At 35.1% G+C, this 21,070-nt stretch overlaps 2 protein-coding genes and 1 long non-coding RNA gene across 3 annotated transcripts; 2 read left to right on the top strand and 1 right to left on the bottom strand.

The window, feature by feature from the left end:
• The first annotated feature begins 12,956 nt into the window (after positions 1-12,956).
• Positions 12,957-14,390, top strand: LOC127901293 (calcineurin-binding protein 1-like). The gene is made up of 2 exons (XM_052438307.1): positions 12,957-13,355; positions 13,602-14,390. The coding sequence occupies exons 1-2, from the start codon at positions 12,957-12,959 to the stop codon at positions 13,629-13,631; spliced, it is 429 nt and encodes a 142-aa protein (XP_052294267.1). The 3' UTR covers positions 13,632-14,390.
• A 768-nt stretch (positions 14,391-15,158) lies between these two features.
• Positions 15,159-16,548, top strand: LOC102625063 (calcineurin-binding protein 1-like). Its single transcript, XM_006475949.4, has 4 exons — positions 15,159-15,389; positions 15,478-15,713; positions 15,823-16,033; positions 16,166-16,548. The coding sequence occupies exons 2-4, from the start codon at positions 15,652-15,654 to the stop codon at positions 16,481-16,483; spliced, it is 591 nt and encodes a 196-aa protein (XP_006476012.1). The 5' UTR covers positions 15,159-15,389; positions 15,478-15,651; the 3' UTR covers positions 16,484-16,548.
• Positions 16,549-16,727: 179 nt separating this feature from the next.
• Positions 16,728-18,600, bottom strand: LOC127900879 (uncharacterized). Its single transcript, XR_008052756.1, has 2 exons — positions 17,105-18,600; positions 16,728-16,939 (listed from the first exon to the last, which is right to left on the bottom strand). It is a non-coding gene; the product is annotated as an uncharacterized LOC127900879 (long non-coding RNA).
• Between the last annotated feature and the right edge of the window lie 2,470 nt (positions 18,601-21,070).

Genomic DNA, 21,070 nt, shown 5'->3' with positions numbered 1-21,070 from the left:
AATTACAAGAATGGTTTGCAAAAAAGAGAGATTTGGCAATGGATGCATGTACTCTAATTTGTTGCATTATGAAATAACTAAATTTTTTTACATTCCAATTTAATTTCACTTCTTTGTTTTTATAATTTCAGTTGACATTTTCTACATAGCAGCAAATATAAATTCTTAGCACCAATTAAGTCTTTAAAGAACTAAATTAATCTAATGATTATTGGAAAAAGTCGTGGAATACATGAAGGTCATGTAATCGCATAATATATGAAGGTCGTGTAATACACGAATATATTACATGACCTTACACAACCAAATCGTGTGTTCATAAATTACAACAAAAAAATAAATTTGCATATTCGACAGTTTGAGAAATGATTAGATTAATTATTATAAATAAACAAAGTTATCAGTTTACAATATCAATAATTGAATAGGATACACTAATGGACATCGCAATTAAACATATTACAACCATTTAAAAAGTTTTTTTTTTAATCTTCAAACTGCTTTCTTCCTCTGCCCAAGCATACATGCATACATGATGAATGTCTGCATATAATAAATCCATGAAATCAATTAGAAACAACTCTTAATCAAAGGCTGCTTGAAAAAAACATTTTAGTTAATTCTTCCTATTAATAGCCGAGGACCACTGACGGTGATGACCTATCAAATTTCATTTTACTAAACCAAACTATTTCCACCAGCAATGACTTCATTTAAAAAAACAATACTCACATGTTAGTTGTACTCCAAAAGTAATGACTGGTCATAGAAAAGTCTTTCAGCTAGTTGTTTTCATGAAGGTCGTGTAAGTGCAATACATGAAGGTCGTGTAATCGTGCAATACATGAAGGTCATGTAATGCACAACCTTGAATTCTACATAACCTTACACGACCAAATCGTGTGTTACATGATAAAATTATAATCGGCACAATCCATCAATTTTTCACAATTTGCATGCAGCAAGACAACTAGAAATTTATTTTTGAACATGTAATGAGAGACTCGCAACTAATTAATCTATTTTTTCTATATAAAACCCTAACTTTTTATTTTTTTCCCTGAATATCAATAAGAAAACTAATTATAGGGAATTACTTACCTCAACTAGTTACATTATGACTATTTTGCAGTAAAGGATCAGCTCTCGCCGGTGATTATGTAGCGACGAGCTAGGCTTCTCTTTCTCAGTTGTGGTAGCTTCCCCTTCTCAGGCTCAGTTTGCTCGTGTTGAAGTTCGATTTAGCATGTATGGAGAATGAATGTTTGTTTCGGTAGAGGTGATGCCGGTGAGGGAATTACAGAGGTGATGCTGGTTGATATTCAAATATAAGTGTGCAACCCAAGAGGGGGGGTGAATTGGAAATTTAAAAATTATCCTAGCAAATTCACACAACAAGCAATCTAATGTCTTAATAAAAATTAAAAGCAATAAGTTCAAGAACAACACAATAATTAAAGAGTAAGAGAGAAGAGAAACAAACACACGAATTTTTACGTGGTTTGGCAATCCCCGCCTACGTCCACGCCTCAAAGCGATCCAAGCTTGAGGATTCCATTATCCAAGCCTTTCCAAGGCTTCAAAGATTACAATTGACTTCGAGGTGTCAATAAACCTTTACAACAAAGAGATTATCCCTCCAATCTCTTCACTCAAGTGTCTCACACACTCAAACTCTTACAATTGAGATGAATAAATGAAGGTTACAATGAAACTCACTCAATGAGTAGATATTCAAAAATGAAGAACAAGAAAAGATTCAATGTTTGTTTTCCACAAGTTTTAAGGCTCAAGATATCACGTGTGCTTTTTGTTCTTGCTTGTTGGAGAAGTTGAAAATGAGTTGGATTTGAATTTTATAGTTTGAGCTCGAAAACTAGCCGTTACTCACATTTTGGTCGTAACCGGATTACCGGTTATGGACATCCGGAATTCCACTTAATGTTATCGTTACAGCCACAAATTTGAATTTATGAACATCCGGATTTCCGCTTTGTCACATCCGGATTTCCGCTTACGCTCAGTAGCTTACTGCCCAACAACCGGATTTCCGTTTGTCAGGATCTGGAATTCCGCTTTTAATTCGGATAGATTCTGGCTAAAATCCAGACTTCTGTTTGTCAGAATCCGGATTTCCGCTTGCTACAGTAACTGCTACAGTGAATATTTTCCCAAATTTATGGTTTGACCCCAAAACTTTATAAAACTATAGTGTGGCCCAAAACGTTATGAAAGTTTGCAAAAATGTCCAATTTCATAACTTTAGAATAATGCTTTGTCAATCCCACAACTTTCTGAAATTATGACTTTGCCCAAACTTTGTGAAATTATAGAATGGCCTAAAAATATTTAAATAATTTCAAATAGGTCCAAATCCGAAATTTAAAATACTATAAAAAAGATTTTAAAATTACTTTCATTTTAGTCCAAAATGATTTAATTCCATAACATCATTTTCTTATTATAAAAGCACAATTCATAAATCTTTACTCAATAAATACATGTGGTTTGTTATCATCAAAATCAATATTTATAGCCATATAGGCTAACAATCTCCCCCTTTTTGATGATGACAAAACACATTAAAAACTTTAATCTTGTTATGAAAAAGTTTCCCCTTAATTAATGCAAGTTAAAAAATGATTTGAAAATTATTTAACAAAAACTCCCCCTGCATACATGCTCCCCCTAGATACATGCATATTTTCGTAACACTTATTAAATCATTCTCCCCCTTCATCATAAAAAAGAATAAAAGAATAAGAGAATGAGAGCTCCCCCTATCAATGATCAAAATCGCAACATAAGCACATTAGTAAAAAAAATATCCATAAGCATAAGAAAATCCATATAATCCATAATGATCAACCAAAACAAATCCATAATATCCAACATAAATTGTCACAACAAATCCATATCATCTAAAAACAAAGACATAAACCGAAAAGCAGAATAACCATCCATAGAGTCTAGAATAAAATAACACAATGCAGTAAATGACATGTATGTGAGGATGGAGGTGATGGAGGTGGAAACGGATATGGAATGCCGAAGTGCTCAAAGAGGAGGCGCTGTCCATGAATGAGCTTCTGCTCCTGCTGAAACTCAATCTTCCGCACCGAAAGTGTCCGCACCTCATCCATAAGCTGCTGAAGAGTAACATCTCCAGAGATAGGAGGCCGTGGAGGTGATGAAACGGATGCAGAGACAACAGGATCTGAAGCAATCACGGGAGGATCACGGCGTCTACGCTGCCCCCGAAATGAGAGTGAGAAAATGGGTAGCTGATCGGCTGGAACCACAGCATTAAGTGGCCGATCATCACTTGGAGCAAGGAAGGTAAACTTGTTTTTAGAGTATTTGACCCAAGTGCCATTCTTCCACTCAAAGCCTAAGCCGACAATAGCTTTGTCTCCGATACCCTTAGACGGTCTACACGTCGGTTCTTTAATCGGTACATCAAAAAATTTCAGGATTCGGGTAATGAAATGACCATATGGAAGGGAACGGGTAATCAACTTAGGTATGCTGAGCATGTTTCGGACAATGGTATATCCTAGGTCGACTGGTCGATGTCTAAGAATACAATCAATCAAGGCGACATCCATATGAGAGACCTCATCCAAATGGGCTGATCTAGGAAGAACAATACTCTGAATAAAACGAAGTAATATCCGAGACTGAAGACAAAGAAATAAGTTGCGAAAATGGATAGTACAATCTTCATCGGAAAGGTCGACACGACGACATATATTCTTAACAACATCAATATAAGTATAGTCATCAATGTCAGGAGGTTTCCTAGGTGAAAAAATTTCTAGGCCATCATCGGAAGATCCTAGGATGTTGTTCAAGTCAGAATCATCAAACTCAATCAAAACTCCTCCAACTGTGGTGATTACTCGATTCTCTTTCTCCGCGGAATAATCCATATTCGAGTAAAATACTTTCACCAAGTCGGGATACACATTCTCCTCAATCAATAATGCATTAAGCCAACTAACATCTTCCAACAATTGCAATAAAGTTCTATTACTAATACTAAGATGATTCAACCAATCCAGTAAAATAAAAAAAGTTTGGAGTACCTCACGAGTCCTGAACTGTTGATGAAAACGTTTGGCTAGATGTTTCTTGTTCTGAAAATGTGTGGACTCGAAATTGGATTGATTGGTGGTGCTCCTTGATTCCCGTGGCCGATCGGTTTGTTGAACCGGTTCTTTGCCTTTTCTTCGAACCGGCCGTGAACTAGACATTTGGATTTGATTGATTTGAGGTTGAAAAGGATAAAGAGAATGAAGATGATGAAGATTGAAAGTGATTTTGAGAAACAATTTGAATCAAAAACGGCTTGAGAATGAGAAATCTAGAGAGAGAAAAATTCGGATAAACCCTAGGTTGAATTTGAGATCTAGAGTTTTGGATGATGAAAATGAATTTTAAAGATGCTTTTGAGTGAATGAAGTGATGGGGAATGATTTTCTTGATTCAATTTGATGTGAAAAAGGAAGAAAAAAGATGGATTTTGGAGTGAAAAAAAGAGAAAGAGGAATCGGTTTTTAAAGAGAGAGCAAGAACCGGATTTCTGTTTGAAGAGGAAAGAGGAACTGTTGAAATAGCTTCCGAAACTGGAATTTCGGTTTGCACTAACCGGAATTCCGGTTGTGACCAGCAAGGTTCCACGCAAAAAACGGTTTTCCGGATAACATGAACCGGCTTGTTGGTTGGATCCGGAGGATAGCAATGCCGGTTTGCCAAAGTCTCGAATTCGGATTTCCGGATTGACATAATCGGAAATCCGGTTTGGTCCAGCAAGCTTTGCTTGCGAATCCGGCTTTCCGGTTTTGCTAACTGGTAGTCCGGTTTGAAGCAGAAATGAAGCTTAGGAAATCTAATTTTCCGGATTGAAGATCCGGTTATCTGAATGTTGTCCTGAGAGCAACCAAAACTAATCCGGTTTTTCCGGATTGAAAATCCGGTTATCCGGAATTTGTCTCGAGAGAAATCAATAAGGAAAAATGATTTTCCAAATGAATAGAAAAGGAATATTTGCTAGCTCTTATACTTGTACTACACACACCATTTCATTTCCGGCCTTAAAGATTGATTAATTTTAAATCATTTCGAGATTTAAAACTTTTCAATAAGCTATTTGATGCATGCAACATAAAATCATAAAATCATAAAATTACAAGCATATCAAGCCATCTAATTTATGAACCATAAATCCATTTAATAACAAACATATCAAGCTATATAGAAAAACATGAATTAAGATTCAACATTCATCATTCCAAGCTCATGTCTTATCTTTATAAAAAGCTCTTCGCTAAGAGGTTTTGTAAAGATATCCGCAAGTTGATTTTCAGTGGAAACAAATTTAATCACAACATCTCCTTTTTGAACATGATCTCTAAGGAAATGATGTCTAATTTCTATATGTTTAGTCCTAGAATGTTGAATGGGATTCTTGGAAAGATTAATAGCACTAGTATTGTCACATAAAATAGGTATTTGATCAAGCTTAATACCATAGTCTCTAAGGGTTTATTTCATCCAAAGAATTTGTGCACAACAACTACATGCGGTAATATATTCTACCTCGGTGGTTGAAAGCGCAATCGAGTTTTGTTTCTTACTAAACCAAGAGACAAGAGAATGACCTAGGAAGTGACATGTTCCACTAGTACTTTTTTCTATCAACCTTAAATCCAGCAAAATCGGCATCCGAATAACAAGTTAAATCAATATGAGTTCCTCTAGGATACCAAAGGCCAAGATTAATAGTGCCAATTAGATATCGAAAAATGTGTTTAACAGCAAGCATGTGAGACTCTTTAGGACAAGATTGAAATCTAACACACAAGCATACACTAAACATAATATCAGGCCTACTAGCAGTCAAATAGAGTAAGGATCCGATCATACCTTGATATGTCTTGATATCAACTTCCTTACCTTTCTCATCTTTGTCCAGCTTGATGGTAGTGCTCATAAGAGTGCTTTTTGCCGTTCCATTTTCATAGCCAAATCTTTTGAGTAGATCTTTCACGTACTTGGCTTGGTTTATGAAAATTCCTTCCTCGTTTTGTTTGATTTGAAGTCCAAGGAAGTACTTCAACTCTCCCATCATACTCATCTCAAACTCTTGGCTCATACATGATGAAAAATCTTTACACAATAACTCATTAGTAGAACCAAAAATAATATCATCAACATAAATTTGAACAATAAGTATGTCTTGGTTCTTATGCTTAACAAAAAGAGTTGTGTCCGCTTTTCCCATCGAAAAATCGTTATCCAATAAGAAGTTTTTAAGCCTATCATACCAAGCTCTAGGTGCTTGTTTTAAACCATACAAAACCTTGGATAACTTATACACATGATCTGGAAATTTTTCATTTTCAAAACCAGGAGGTTGTTTCACATAAACTTCCTCCATAATATATCCATTTAAGAAAGCACTCTTGACATCCATTTGATATAAAATAAAATCCTTATGACATGCATATGCTAACAATATCCTAATGGATTCTAATCTTGCTACAGGTGCAAAAGTTTCATCAAAATCAATTCCTTCTTCTTGGTTGTAACATTGAGCCACTAATCTAGCTTTATTTCTTACAACCACACCAGATTCATCCATTTTATTTCTAAATACCCATTTAGTGCCTATAATGGATTGATGTTTTGGATAAGGAACTAACTCCCACACATTGTTTCTCTCAAATTGATTCAACTCCTCTTGCATTGTCATAATCCAAGATTCATCATTTTCCGCATCCGCAAAGGATTTTGGTTCAATTTGAGAAATAAATGCAGCATGCTCACATGTGTTCCTAAGAGATGATCTAGTGGTAACACATGTTCCTAAGAGATGATCTAGTGGTAACACCTCGTGAGGGATCTCCTAAAATTACATCCTTAGGAAGAGAGGACACATACCTCCACTCCTTGTGGAGTGTTTGTGAAGTGCCTTCATTTTACTCTGCATTTGTTTCTTCATGGTGTTCCTCTTGAATTCCATGTGGCGCGACTTCTTGGTTGTCATTCGATGCTTCTTCTTGTTGTTCTTCTTCTGCATTGTTATCAACAACAACTTTCTCCGTAGAGGAAGGGTTAGACTCATCAAATGTAACATGCATAGATTCCTCCACAACTAAAGTTCTTTTATTATAGACTCTATAAGCTTTGCTTGAATTTGAATAACCAAGAAAAATACCAACATCAGATTTTGGATCAAATTTACCAAGATTATCTTTTGTATTCAAAACAAAACATTTGCATCTAAAAACTTTAAAATAGCCAATGCTGGGTTTTCTATCTTTCCAAAGCTCATATGGAGTTTTATTGAGATTAGGTCTAATCAACACCCGATTTAAAACATAACAAGCGGTGTTGACGGCTTCGGCCTAAAAATATTTAGGCAAAGAATTTTCATTCAACATGGTCCTAGCCATTTCTTGAATAGACCTATTCTTTCTCTATACTACTCCATTTTGTTGTGGAGTCCTAGGTGATGAAAATTGATGTTCAATGCCAAGGTCATTACAGAAATTTTCAAATGCATGATTTTCAAATTCTCCACCATGATCACTTCTAATACAAGTGATAGAATAGCCTTTTTCATTTTTAACCTTTTTATAGAAAATTCGAAATGCATCAATGGCATCATCCTTATTAGCTAAGAACAATACCCATGTGTATCTTGAATAATCATCCACAATTACAAATGCATAAAATTTGCCACTTAAACTAGCATATCTAGAAGGTCCAAATAAATCTATATGAAGCAATTGAAGTGGTTTTGAAGTGGAGACATGATTCTTGCTTTTGAATGAAGTTTTGATTTGTTTTCCAAATTGGCATGCTTCACAAGTTCTATCTTTTTGAAAGTTGATCTTTGGAAGACCTTTCACTAAATCATTTTTCACGATTTTTGAAATCAAATCCATGCTTGCATGACCTAATCTTCTATGCCACAACCAACCATCATCATGCAATGCGGAGAGACATTTTTCATGTATAGATGCACAATCTATATTAATGGTATAGACATTGACACATCTATTTCCTACAAACAAGACTTTCCCATCACATGCATTCTCAATAACACATTTTGATTCATCAAAGATAACTCTATATCCTTTATCACATAATTGACTAATACTAAGCAAATTGTGTTTCAAGTTTTCAACTTAACACACATTCTCAATGAGAGTAGAGGATACATTACCGACATTTCCAATCCCAATGATTTTTCCTTTTGAATTATCTCCAAACGATACATCTCCACCATTTTCGATCTTGGTAAAGCTTGAGAACCAAGAATAATTCCCTGTCATGTGTCTCGAACAACCGTTGTCCAAGTACCACTTATTCTTCTTCTTCTTCAAGCCCTGTAGAGAAAAACTTAAGTTTTAGGTACCCAAACCTTTTTGGGTCCTTGAGAGTTAGCAATGGTTCCTTTCGGAACCCAAACACATTTCATACCATAATATGCATTTCTCTTCACTGCACATCTATTTTTCATATGACCATCTTGATTGCAATAATGACATACAATTTTATTGTTGATAGATGTATTCTTCACAAAATAACTCTTGTAAAATTTTTGTTTCAAATTCGGTTTATAACCTATGCCACTTTTGTCAAATACACATTTTTGTGAGTTTAGCAAGTTGTCTAACATTTTTTGCCCATTTGTGAATTTTAACACAATTTCGTTTAGTTCATTACTCTTCTTTCTAAGCATTTCATTCTCATTTTTCAAGTCATTCATGTGTGACTCTAGGTGCTCATGCGAAGTACTAGAGTTCTCAAATAATGCAATACTATCATGTAATGTTTTATTTTCTAATTCTAGGCATGTGATCTTTGCACTAAATGATTCATTTTCATTCTTAAGCTCTATCATCTTCTTTTTAAGACATATATTCTTTTTACCAATCTTCATTAGCTCATCATGCAAATTATTAAAAGCATCATGCAATTCATCATATGTAGGAAGAACACTTACCTTATCAAGTTCATCACATGATTCTTCCCCAATGGCCATAAGAGCTAAATTTGTCATTTCTTGTTGCTCATCATCATCACTTGTTTCCTCATCGCTATCATCCCATGTGGCCACCATAGCCTTCTTCTTGAATTTGTTGAGAATAGGGCATTTCGGTTGTATGTGTCCGGGCTTTTTGCATTCATAACAAGTTATTGGCTCCTTCTTCTCCTTCTTATTCTTGTAGCCTCTGAACTTTCTCTGCTCATTGTTTTTTTTGTAAAATTTTCTGAATCTTCTAGCCAACATAGCCAGCTCCTCATCATCCATTTCGCTTTCCTCATCACTCTCACGTTTTGAAGCCTTAAGAGCAATGTTTTTCTTCTTTTCCTCATGTCATTTTTCAGCTGCCAAATCTTCTTCATATGAAATAAGAGAGCCAATTAAATCATCAATAGGTAATACATTTAAATCATTGGCTTCCTCAATGGCAGTTCTTTTTGGTCTCCATTCCTTAGGTAGTGACCTAATGATTTTCTTGACTTTTTCGCTATTTGAAAAAGTCTTTCCTAAGGCTGCTAGAGTGTTCACTATATCCGTGAATCTAGTATACATAGAGTACACATTTTCATTTTGTTCCATTTGGAACAATTCGTATTGTCGAGTGTACCTACTTATTTTAGATTTTTTCACTTGGTTCGTGCCTTCATAGACAACCTCAAGTTTGTGTCAAATCTCATTAGCACTTTCGCAACTAGACACTCTATGAAACTCATTCTTGTCTAGTGCACAAAATAAGGCATTCATGGCCTTGGAATTTAGAGAAGCTTTTCTCTTTTCGAATTCATTCTAATCCCGTGAAGGTTTTGGAATATCTTCTCCTACTTCATTTTTAGTCAAAGGCATGAAATGACCATCATTAACGATTTCCCAAATCTCATAATCTAAGGCTTGCAAGTAAATTCTCATCATAGTTTTCTAATATGGGTAATCGTTTCCATCAAAGTAAGGTGGTCTAGTGGTGGACTGCCTGTTGTGTCAATTTTAATGTACTCGCAAGCGTACGAATCTATTGTAATATAGACTAATGGTGACGAGTGTCGATCCCACGAGGAGGTGGATTTTAATTATATATAGAATTAATTTTGTAAATTGGTGATTGGATTTATGGTAGAAATGATTTGGAATATGCTAATACTTAAATTAAAATGGCGAGAATAAATTCTAAAATTGGAATTGCAATGGAGAGAATAAATTGAAGAGAAAATCTATTAAATTGACGTACTTGGGTATCTGGATTCGTATCAACATGCATCATGGGCTAAATAATCCGTATTAATGCCAATTAAATCATGAGGGGGGAATCCACACCTCATGAACCACGCTTTAATCAATATGGTGCTAAGGGCTTATCGTGCCAAATAATAATAACCTTGTACTAGAGGGCCGGTGAAACCAAGGCGGTACTAGACAAGATTAGTATTATTTGTCGACGATAAGTCAAAACATCCACAAAAACTAGAGGGGAAGAGAAAATAAATTTACCAAATAAAGCCCATGACACATGTTGAGACTTCACCTTCAACCCAAGCTTGAAAAGAAATTAGCTACTCATAATTGAACTATGGGCAAAATGGAAATTTATTAAAATACGAAGAAAATACAAGATGGAGAGGGAATTACAGAAAATGGATCCCAAAAATGGATTCAGAGATATCAAATTAGGGGGGGAGGCCCCCTTTTTATAGATACATGGAGTAAATCATGGCCATCGGATTAAAAACAGTTTGGACGCTCAGGATTGTGCCACGTCATCAGTCAACAGTCCACGGTTTGACCACGCGGATGAACAGTAACACGGTTTGACTCGGATGAACAGTAACGCGGTTTGATTGAAAAAAATCCTGTGTGATGCATGTACCGTACGCGAGATTTTTCATCCACTGATATGCTGCCACGTCACCATCAACAGTACATAAGAATTTTAGCCCAACAGGATCGTGATACCTCATCAGTCAATGCCACATCATCGGTCAATGCCACGTCATCGATCCGTCTATGTGAACAGTGTTGTGAACAGTAACGTAGTTAATACCGTACACGTGAATAGTACCGTACATATGAATAGTGCCATTTTTCCTTTTATGCTCCTCCTAAGGTTTTCGACCGTCCTGAGTTCAAAAGTGATGTTCGTTTTGCCGTCTGATCTCTCCTTTATTGTGAAATGACTATAATGCCCCTAAAATACATAAAATACTTAATTAAAATAAAGCACATGTAATTAAATCACAAGAAGGTTAAATACATAAAAGTAAGGGTTGTTAGTAAGACTTGAAATGTAAAATGACGGTTTTCTCCTTTATAAATATGCATTTTCTAACACTCAACACTGCCCTTCCCTAAATGTGGAATCATTTTGAGTTGCCATTGATCTTTAGCTCTAGATGGTTAAATCTAAATAAGAGCACCTTGCTCTGATACCAAATGAAATATAAGTGTGCAACCCAAGAGGGGGGGTGAATTGGAAATTTAAAAATTATCCTAGCAAATTCACACAACAAGCAATCTAATGTCTTAATAAAAATTAAAAGCAATAAGTTCAAGAACAGCACAATAATTAAAGAGTAAGAGAGAAGAGAAACAAACACACGAATTTTTACGTGGTTCGGCAATCCCTGCCTACGTCCACGCCTCAAAGCGATCCAAGCTTGAGGATTCCACTATCCAAGCCTTTCCAAGGCTTCAAAGATTACAATTGACTTCGAGGTGTCAATAAACCTTTACAACAAAGAGATTATCCCTCCAATCTCTTCACTCAAGTGTCTCACACACTCAAACTCTTATAATTGAGATGAATAAATGAATGTTACAATGAAACTCACTCAATGAGTAGATATTCAAAAATGAAAAACAAGAAAAGATTCAATGTTTGTTTTCCACAAGTTTTAAGGCTCAAGATATCACGTGTGCTTTTTGTTCTTGCTTGTTGGAGAAGTTGAAAATGAGTTGGATTTGAGTTTTTATAGTTTGAGCTCGAAAACTAGTCGTTACTCACATTTTGGTCGTAACCAGATTACCGGTTATGGACATCCGGAATTCCGCTTAATGTTACCGTTACAGCCACAAATTTAAATTTCTGAACATCTGGATTTCCGCTTTGTCACATCTGGATTTCCGCTTACGCTCAGTAGCTTACTGCCCAACAATTGGATTTCCGTTCGTCAGGATCTGGAATTCCGCTTTTAATTCGGATAGATTCTGGCTAAAATCCGGACTTCCGTTTGTCAGAATCTGGATTTCCGCATGCTACAGTAACTACTACAGTGAATATTTTCCTAAATTTACAGTTTGACCCTAAAACTTTATAAAATTATAATGTGGCCCAAAACGTTATGAAAGTTTTCAAAAAGGTCCAATTTCATAACTTTAGAATAATGCTTTGTCAATCCCACAACTTTTTGAAATTATGACTTTGCCCAAACTTTGTGAAATTATAGAATGACCCAAAAATATTTAAATAGTTTCAAATAAGTCCAAATCTGAAATTTAAAATACTATCAAAAAGATTTTAAAATTACTTTCATTTTAGTCCAAAATGCTTTAATTCCATAACATCATTTTCTTATTATAAAAGCACAATTCATAAATCTTTACTCAATAAATACATGTGGTTTGTTATCATCAAAATCAATATTTATAGCCATATAGGCTAACAGATATTTGATTTAACATCTATAAAAATAGAGGATGGGTGTTTGTTTGTTTGAGTAAAGGTAACGGAGGGAATTGCAGCAGATATAAGTATTTGTTTGCTTCAGTAAAGGGGGGAGGGATGCTGTCCGTTAAGTTGAAATGTTTTAAAAGGAGGATAACTTAGTAATTTTTATCAACTTTTAAAGGATATTGATGAAAATTTTGGCAAAATCAGATTTTAAGGTATTGAGATAATTTTTGAAATATGGAGGTGTACCTGCCGCAATTAACTCCCTTACCTCCTGCTGATAAAAGTGAAGGAATTAAATCTGTTAAAAGTGAAGGAATTAAATCTGTTGAACTATTAGCTTTAGACATTTTAATCAAAGCCTGTGAGAAGATAGAACCAATGAACAGTGAGATGTGTCTCAGTTGTCACCGCCGTAAGCTACAAATACTCATGGCTGTTTCTGGAATGGATGCCAGTCTTGCTTCTTGCAAAACCTTCTTCCAGAATTCGGGGCTGAAAACGCATTCTGCTTCTGATATGGTATCAACAGAAAACTCAAGCAAACAGTGGTATCACTTGGTTGCAGACGAGATAAAGGCAATCTTGCAATGCATATCGCAAGTGAAGAACTTTATTGATCAGTCTAGAGATTATGTAAGTTATTTTTTACTTTTAAGAATCAATGTTTTCTGTGAGACATACTTAGGGGTATTACCCTTCTGCATATCAATTTGTTATTAAAAATAACTAATGCACATGATGTTGTCATGGATATTAATATCATTAATAATTATGACTGCTTATTGTCACTCCTTTTAATTTCATTTTTAATGACTATTACTCTTTCTTTTTTACAGTATTAACTGCATTACAACTGAAATTTTATATCTTTCTTTGTAGATGCTTATCCGACTTGCTACATTTCCCTGAATTCATAACCAAAGTATAGGTTGAAATATGTTGGAAAGAGATCCTTTATTAAGAGTTATTTCTTCAGTAGAAGAGAGACTGGTGTTGCTTTTTGTTTTGAGATAGCCAGAGACTGCTACCTTAGATTTCCGGATCACCCAATTTGATGATTGTTTGTCCTTTTTTTTTCCCCCTCCCTGGATGAACATCAACCATCGCAATGGGTAATGCTGCTTAAGATGTGCAAATTAGAATAATACTTCCATGGGGCATTTTTGTGAATGGATCTTTTCACCACCAAGCAGGTGTGCTGATTTTGCATAATGCATATCTGACTTTATCTTGATTGTAACGGTCCTTTTATGTGAATTGGAAGAGAAAACTTGGAATGTTATTTATCCTGGAGAGACATAAATAATTAACTATCTAAGTTATCAACTCACTTCTCCACATGATCAACTTCAGTCACTTGGAAACTAATAGTCTATCTAAAGTACCTTAGAATATTTTTCAGCTGTTAAGGTGTAGTGTTCAACCACCTGGTGCAGATGCCACATTGTGTTTTAGGTATGTGTGGTAACACATTTTCATTTAGATTCTAATAATTTTCATTGGTTTGTGGTTGACATTCTTTGAAATTAATGATATTGAGATAAAGTCATGATTTTGGGACTGGTATTGCATTACAGGTTTATATAATTTGGTTTTCATGATTCATTTTCTCTCTTAACTTACTAATATTGAATTTAAAGATGTTATTACCTGAGTTATATTTGATTAATTTTCTGCTTGCAGAATGGTTTTAATGTTCTAGTGAGCAGCATTTGTGATATTCAATGTTTGCTGCTGGCTGTCATGTACAATGTGGCAAGCAATTTTCTCTCTAAAAAATTTTCTGGGCCTCTAAATATTGATCAAACTGACCAGAAACTACAATGCTGCTTCGTTAATGCGGCCATTGCATTCTGCAAACTTCAATATCTTAAACCTACAGTACCTGTTAAAACTCAAGTGAATATCCTTAATCCTTTATTTTGAACATTTAGTAAATAATTTTCTTTTTGCCTTTATCCTCTTTTTTTTTCTATTTTTTGACTTTATTTTTTTTTCTGTTTAGGTAACATTAATTGCAGCAATCCATGACTTGCTTTCTGAGTACGGACTCTGCCGTGCGGGTGAGGGTGATGGAGGGGGAGAAGGAACATTTCTGAAATTTGCAATAAAACATCTCTTGGCCTTGAACGTGAAACTAAAACCTAACTTTAGCTCTTCAAACAAGGAAAACTCTCAATATGATAAGCAGCTCTCTCATCATGATCATTTCAAAATATCAGAAGACGAAATAGGATCAGATGCAATGGATTTGGAAATGGTAGGGGCTGAAACATGTGAAACTGTTGCTGGCAAGAAGGATGATTCTGACGGGACCACTTCTAATGGAATGCCATCTCATTTAGACCTAGAGAAAGAAAATTCACGAGTAGGGTCTGATGGGCACTTTGATAATGAGGACAATGACGACAAAAGAGAAAAGAATAGTAACCATGCACTCAATGTGAAAACGAACTCTCACAGGATGAACGTGAGGAACTTGAGCTCATAATAAATAATGCTTTAGCCCAGTGCTTTTACTGTTTATATGGTCTAAATCTCAGATCTGATTCATCGTATGAAGATGATTTAGTAACTCACAGAAATACTAGTCGAGGAGATTACAAGACCAAGGAACGATCTGCTGATGTTTTCCAGTGTGTGCTGCCATATGCCAAGGCTTCTTCTGTGAGTATTCTCATTCTTCCTCATTCACATGTTGTTTCAAGTTCTGCTGTATTTTAATGTGTGCTTTTCATATATGCTTTTGTTTCAGAAAACTGGATTGGTCAAACTCCGTCGAGTGTTAAGAGCTATACACAAACACTTTCCACAACCGCCCGAAGATGACTTGGCTGGAAATGCAATAGACAAGTTCTTAGATGATCTTGATTTATGTGAAGATATACTCTCAGAGGAATCTGGATCTGATGGCTATCTTGGAAACATAATGAAGATAATATTTCGTGATATAGTATGGGTCAAACAGTTTAAAGCACCATCATCTGGGAGGTATTTGTTAGCTTATTCCTTTCTTTCAAAATGTGGTTAAAATCATATATCTTTTTTATTTCTTTAGGAGTAAGCCATGTCTACTAGTGTAATGATAATAATATTACAGCTCTGAGCCATATCTTGGAGTATACCGCAACTTGTATTATTACCTAGCACAGGCAGAGGAAATGAGTACAACTGATAAATGGCCTGGCTTTGAACTCACCAAGGAAGGAGAAGGATTTGTACAGAAAAACGCTAATCTCTTTAAATTTGATCTGCTGTATAATCCTCTGCGCTTTGAGAGTTGGCAACGTCTTGCAAATATTTATGACGAGGCAAGATTTTTTTTTTCTGTTGTTTCAAATATGATTGTGGCACAAATTATAAGTATCTTATTTTGGGATGTTGCAAAAACTTCCCTGGTCATTATGTGATTATTTTTTTAATAATCAGTTTCACAAAAGCAGGAGGTTGATTTGTTGCTAAATGATGGCAGTAAGCACATAAATGTAACAGGATGGAGGAAGAATGTTACTTTACCTCAAAGAATTGAGACAAGTCGAAGGATGAGTAGGCGTTGTCTTTTAATGAGTTTGGCTCTAGCGAAAACACCAGAGCAGCACGTTTCACACTCTATCTGTGCTTTTGTAAACAGTTGCTTCTATGTTTATTGGTTCGGGCCTGCAGAAACTATCCTTAGATATATGGGATGTACCAAAATAACACACCAGACAAGTGTGATATTGGAATTAGATTGTGTAAGACTGCCTCTTGATGCACTTTAATGCTAGATACATCCGTCTAATTACTTAAGTGATGATAATAAAGCTGAGGTGGCTATTTTGTAGTTGATTCGGTACCTATGTATAATTGAACCGACTTCAGTGAGTTGTTTAATTATCACGTGAAATGGTTTATATTCTCATATAGCATATCTAATCATTGTGAGAAGATTGTTGGAAACCAGTTATCTTCATGAACATATTGTATCGTTGGAAACCAAAGGCAAGTTGGAAACTCTTGAGGCAATAAATGAGAAGATTCGAAAGCGCTTCAAGAATCCAAAGTTGTCAAATAGTAATTGTGCAAAAGTCTGCAGGCATGCTTCAGTTGCTTGGTGTCGATCTCTTATAATTAGTTTGGCATCAATCACTCCCTTGCGTTCTCTGCCCCTAAGTGGGATTCAAGCTCCTAACTCCATGGATGGTGGTTTGGAAAATAGCCAGTTGCTTTGTGTTTATCTGCAGATAAATGAGATTTGGAATTCATCATTTGAAGAAAAAATTCATTTGAAAACTCTTGAAATAACATGGAACCCAATATTGAGCAAACTTAAGAATATAATAATGAAGAAAGCTGCGGATGAAAATGTAGAGTCTGCCTATGCTATGCTCAGAATTTCTTACAATTTCTATCGGGAAAGCTCCTGTGTAACACTCCCATCTGGTGTCAACCTCTATTTGGTGCCATCTCGGCTAGCATCGGAAGCCCAATTTCAACCAGGTATTGATGGGGTTGAAACTGTTTGTCTTAGCATTCCTAGGAAACTTCTTTTGTGGTCTTACACGTTATTGCAAGGCCGCTGTGCAAGCATCTCGGCAGTTGTAAAGCACTGTGAAGAAAATGTGAAGGTACGAAAGCAAACGTCCATTTTTGTGGTTTCAATTACATCCCAAAAGTATCTAATTTCCTTTTTGGGGTATTTACTTTGCTCCAAAGATTGCTTCCCTATTTCTTATAGTTCATTTGGAGCTAGAAGTAGAGAGGTCTTACGACTTTGACCATTGAAAAAGAGGGAGGGCTTGGCACTTCAAACATATACATCATTAACATGAAAACATGAGCCAGGATACTTGGTTTGTTCTAATGTTATCATGCACTGGAAAACAGAGGAGTAATATCATGCACTTATGAAGGTTTTTTGCAATCAAAGATGAAAAAGGGAACGGGAACTTCACCTGTGCCCACAAATACAAGCATTCACACTGCAACCATAACTCTTACAGGCTAGACTTATTCCAGGATGGCGTTCTTTCTACATATTCTGTTTTATCCGCTGGTGTTGCAACTCTTGCAATTGGGTTCCCCAACCTTTCCCTTCAAGAAAATAGACCTTACAAATAAATAATTTTTGGTTTATCAGATTAGGAAACTGGATTTTCACGATGTCAAGTTTCATAATTGTGGGCCTAGCGATCCTGTCTTGTCAAGTTGTCATGCCATACAAGAAATCTGCAGTCATTATCCCTCCCCCGAACTTAGTTTCAGCAGTATCAGGTTCATTGATTTTCAAATTTTGATGGTTGTTCTAAATTAATGTACTGCAGGTGGTGTTAAATGTGGAATGGGCTACAGTGGAGGGACTGAAGCAGAGACAGCTCCTGTAACCGTAGTGGCACCTGCTTCACAGTCACAATCATCTGCAGAGATAACTCTGGTTACCATAGTGCCTACTTCAGTGACTCCTGTTCAGTTTCTCCAAGGGAGAATACGGAATACGTCTTGGCACTTCCTTCTTCTGCTGAGTCTCAGAAGACCTTGATTACTGCTCCCCCTCTACAGCTACGTAGGGATGCTGCTGCAGAAAGGAGTCCTCAAGCGCAAGAAGGGGATAATCAGGACAGAGTCTGACTACTTTATCGTCTTTGATTGTTTCACTAACCATTTAAAGCTTTGCATATCAATCCTTCTTGTAATGGAAACATGATTCTGAATTTTGTAGAAAAAGGAAAAGAATATGTTTAGATGTGCAGGGAATTTTTAAGTTTTTGTGCAGTGAGGCAGCCGCCCGTACAACACAAAAGTCAAAGGGAGTATAACATCCGACTTCCTGAGTTTTGACAAAATTTCTGTTGAAGATTAACAGTTTGTAATTTTTTGGCATAGGTCCTTAATAAGTAATGAGCTTTAAGCAGAGTTATCATTTCTCTCCCCAACCCAAATTAATCAACTGCCCAAACCAATCCCATTTTGATTGAGTTCACCTTATAAATGGATTGGATTTGATTGGGTAAAATTTAATTACATTGAATTGTTTTAGGGATTTATGTGTTAAATTTTAAGATAAGTCATTTTAATTTTGATTGGATTTATGTATCGTAATTTTACATTATAAGTGAAGCTATAATCATACTTACACACATGTAATAAAAATTGGCGATACATCAATTCAAATATAATATAAGTATCCTACTTTGTAATTATGGTATTATGATATTGCTTGTATATTATTAGTGAATTTTATGAATTAGGTGGGTTATAAGTTTCATCAACTAAGATTATAATACAGTACTTTCGTAATTTTTATGTTGTTATGGTAGCCGAATATATATTCTTCATCTTTGAATTTTAATGTATATTTGTAGGTTTCTATAATAATTAGATTAATTGCATTGGGTTGGTATCAGTTAGTTTAAGTAATAAAATCTCTTGAGTGGAAATAATAGATCTGTTATTTAAATTCTGTTGATGTGAAATGGAGAAAGAATTGGATTGGTGGCTATAACTAATTAGACTGAATCGAATTGAACAAAAATTATAAAATCAAATTTAAGATTGAATCATACTGAATTTGACAAAAACAAACATTGGATTTAAGCCAATTAACAGGAGCTTACTACGTTACAGATTCTGTAACATACAGCCCCAATGCATGCACCACAGGTGTCCTGCTTATGGAAAAAAAAAAGGAGCAAATGCTTTTGTCTGGTAGCTGGTTAAGCACAATCTGTAAGTTGGTTAAGCACAATCTGTAAGTTGGTTAAGCACAATCTGTAAGTTACAGAATCTGTAACTTAGCCTTCTCCCAATTAACACTGCCGTTGATGAGCAATGAGATTCGACAATGACCAACTCTCGGTGTGAGGAGGAATCGAGGGAGACTTGGCCAATAGAAATTTTGCTAGTGATGTACAGATCACTTACCACGGTGGTTTTATTCAAGAGGTTAATATAAGTCTCCTTAATTGTGATTTAATTAAAATATAGGGAGCCAAATTTTATTTTATTAACTTGAAATTAAGGGGAAAAAGGATGGGATATTTACACCCATTATTTTTGTAAATCCGTCCTACTTATAGAAAATAATTACAATTAATTTATAATATTCTTAAAACATATAAATTAATAAAAATTTTATATAGTTAACTAATTAAATTCTTCTATTAATTTTTTTCTTAAGTTTTTTGACCATCTTTAATCATAAATTTTATTTTACTATTTTATTATTATGATATAAAAAAGATAAAATTACTCTTATAAAATATAAGTTATTATATCTAATAATTTAGATATTTAATTTTATAACTTATAATTCAATATTTTAAAATAAAACCTAATTATTATTTCGCTACCCTTAAGTATAAATGACATAAATTTAACAACTTAATAATTTACATGAGAATTGTACTATCAAGACAGTATATTAGTTTAATTAAAAAATAATAATTATACTAATAAAGACAATGAAATGATATTGATTTCTCGTCCTCGTGATACAATGAACTATATAGTAGTAGTGGCATCATAATGTCTGGGGGCGGGCGACACAATAGCCGAACGACATCATAAAATTAGTGTTTCACCTACTTCTAAATTTTTACCTAAGTATGAATTATGATTCCTGTGCTATTTCCAAGGTCTTCTCAGCCCAAAAAAAAAAATCCAATTTAATGAAAAATTTGATAAATATTAGGAGTTTTCAGGGAAGATGAATAAAATGTTGATTGTTGCCTCTATTCTTGATCCACGAGCTAAAATGAACTTTGTCAAACATATTTTTGAGATCATTTTTGCCAATGATGGTTGAAAAGTTGAAGAAATGACCAAAGCCGTAAAAGATTTGTTGAATGAGCTTTATGATGCATATAGTGCAATGTGCTCTAGTTTCACACCATCGATGTGTAGTGAGAGTGTTCCTAGCAGCAACTATGGTGGTACAAGTTATTCTCCTTATTTTACAACTGAGGTTGGTTTGCCGAAGGGTCCTAGTGGTGATGGTGATGACATTTTCTGAGTTTCTCGCCCTTTCTTTGGGTATGCTCAGAAAGTGTTTGTTCAGAATGAGGGCAAGAGAGTAGTATCTGAGGTGGAACGATATTTGAGTGACCCAGTTGAAGATCCGAGCAATCTTAAGCTCAATGTTTTGCTTTGGTGGAAGGTTAATGGATCGAAGTATCCGATATTAGAGAAAATTGCAAGGGATGCCCTCGTTGTTCCTGTTTCCACAGTGGCATCTGAATTTGTCTTTAGCACAGGGCGTCGCGTCATTGACGAATATCGGAGTTCTTTGACCCCTTGTATGGTTGAGGCATTGATATGTACCGAAAATTGGTTACAAGCTAAACTTTTTGCTAATCCTGTCTACAACCTTT

Source organism: Citrus sinensis, chromosome 1, assembly GCF_022201045.2.
Source record: "Citrus sinensis cultivar Valencia sweet orange chromosome 1, DVS_A1.0, whole genome shotgun sequence".
NCBI lineage: Eukaryota > Viridiplantae > Streptophyta > Magnoliopsida > Sapindales > Rutaceae > Citrus > Citrus sinensis.
The sequence above is the reverse complement of the archived record's forward strand: the minus strand, read 5'-3'. Positions and strand labels throughout refer to the sequence as shown.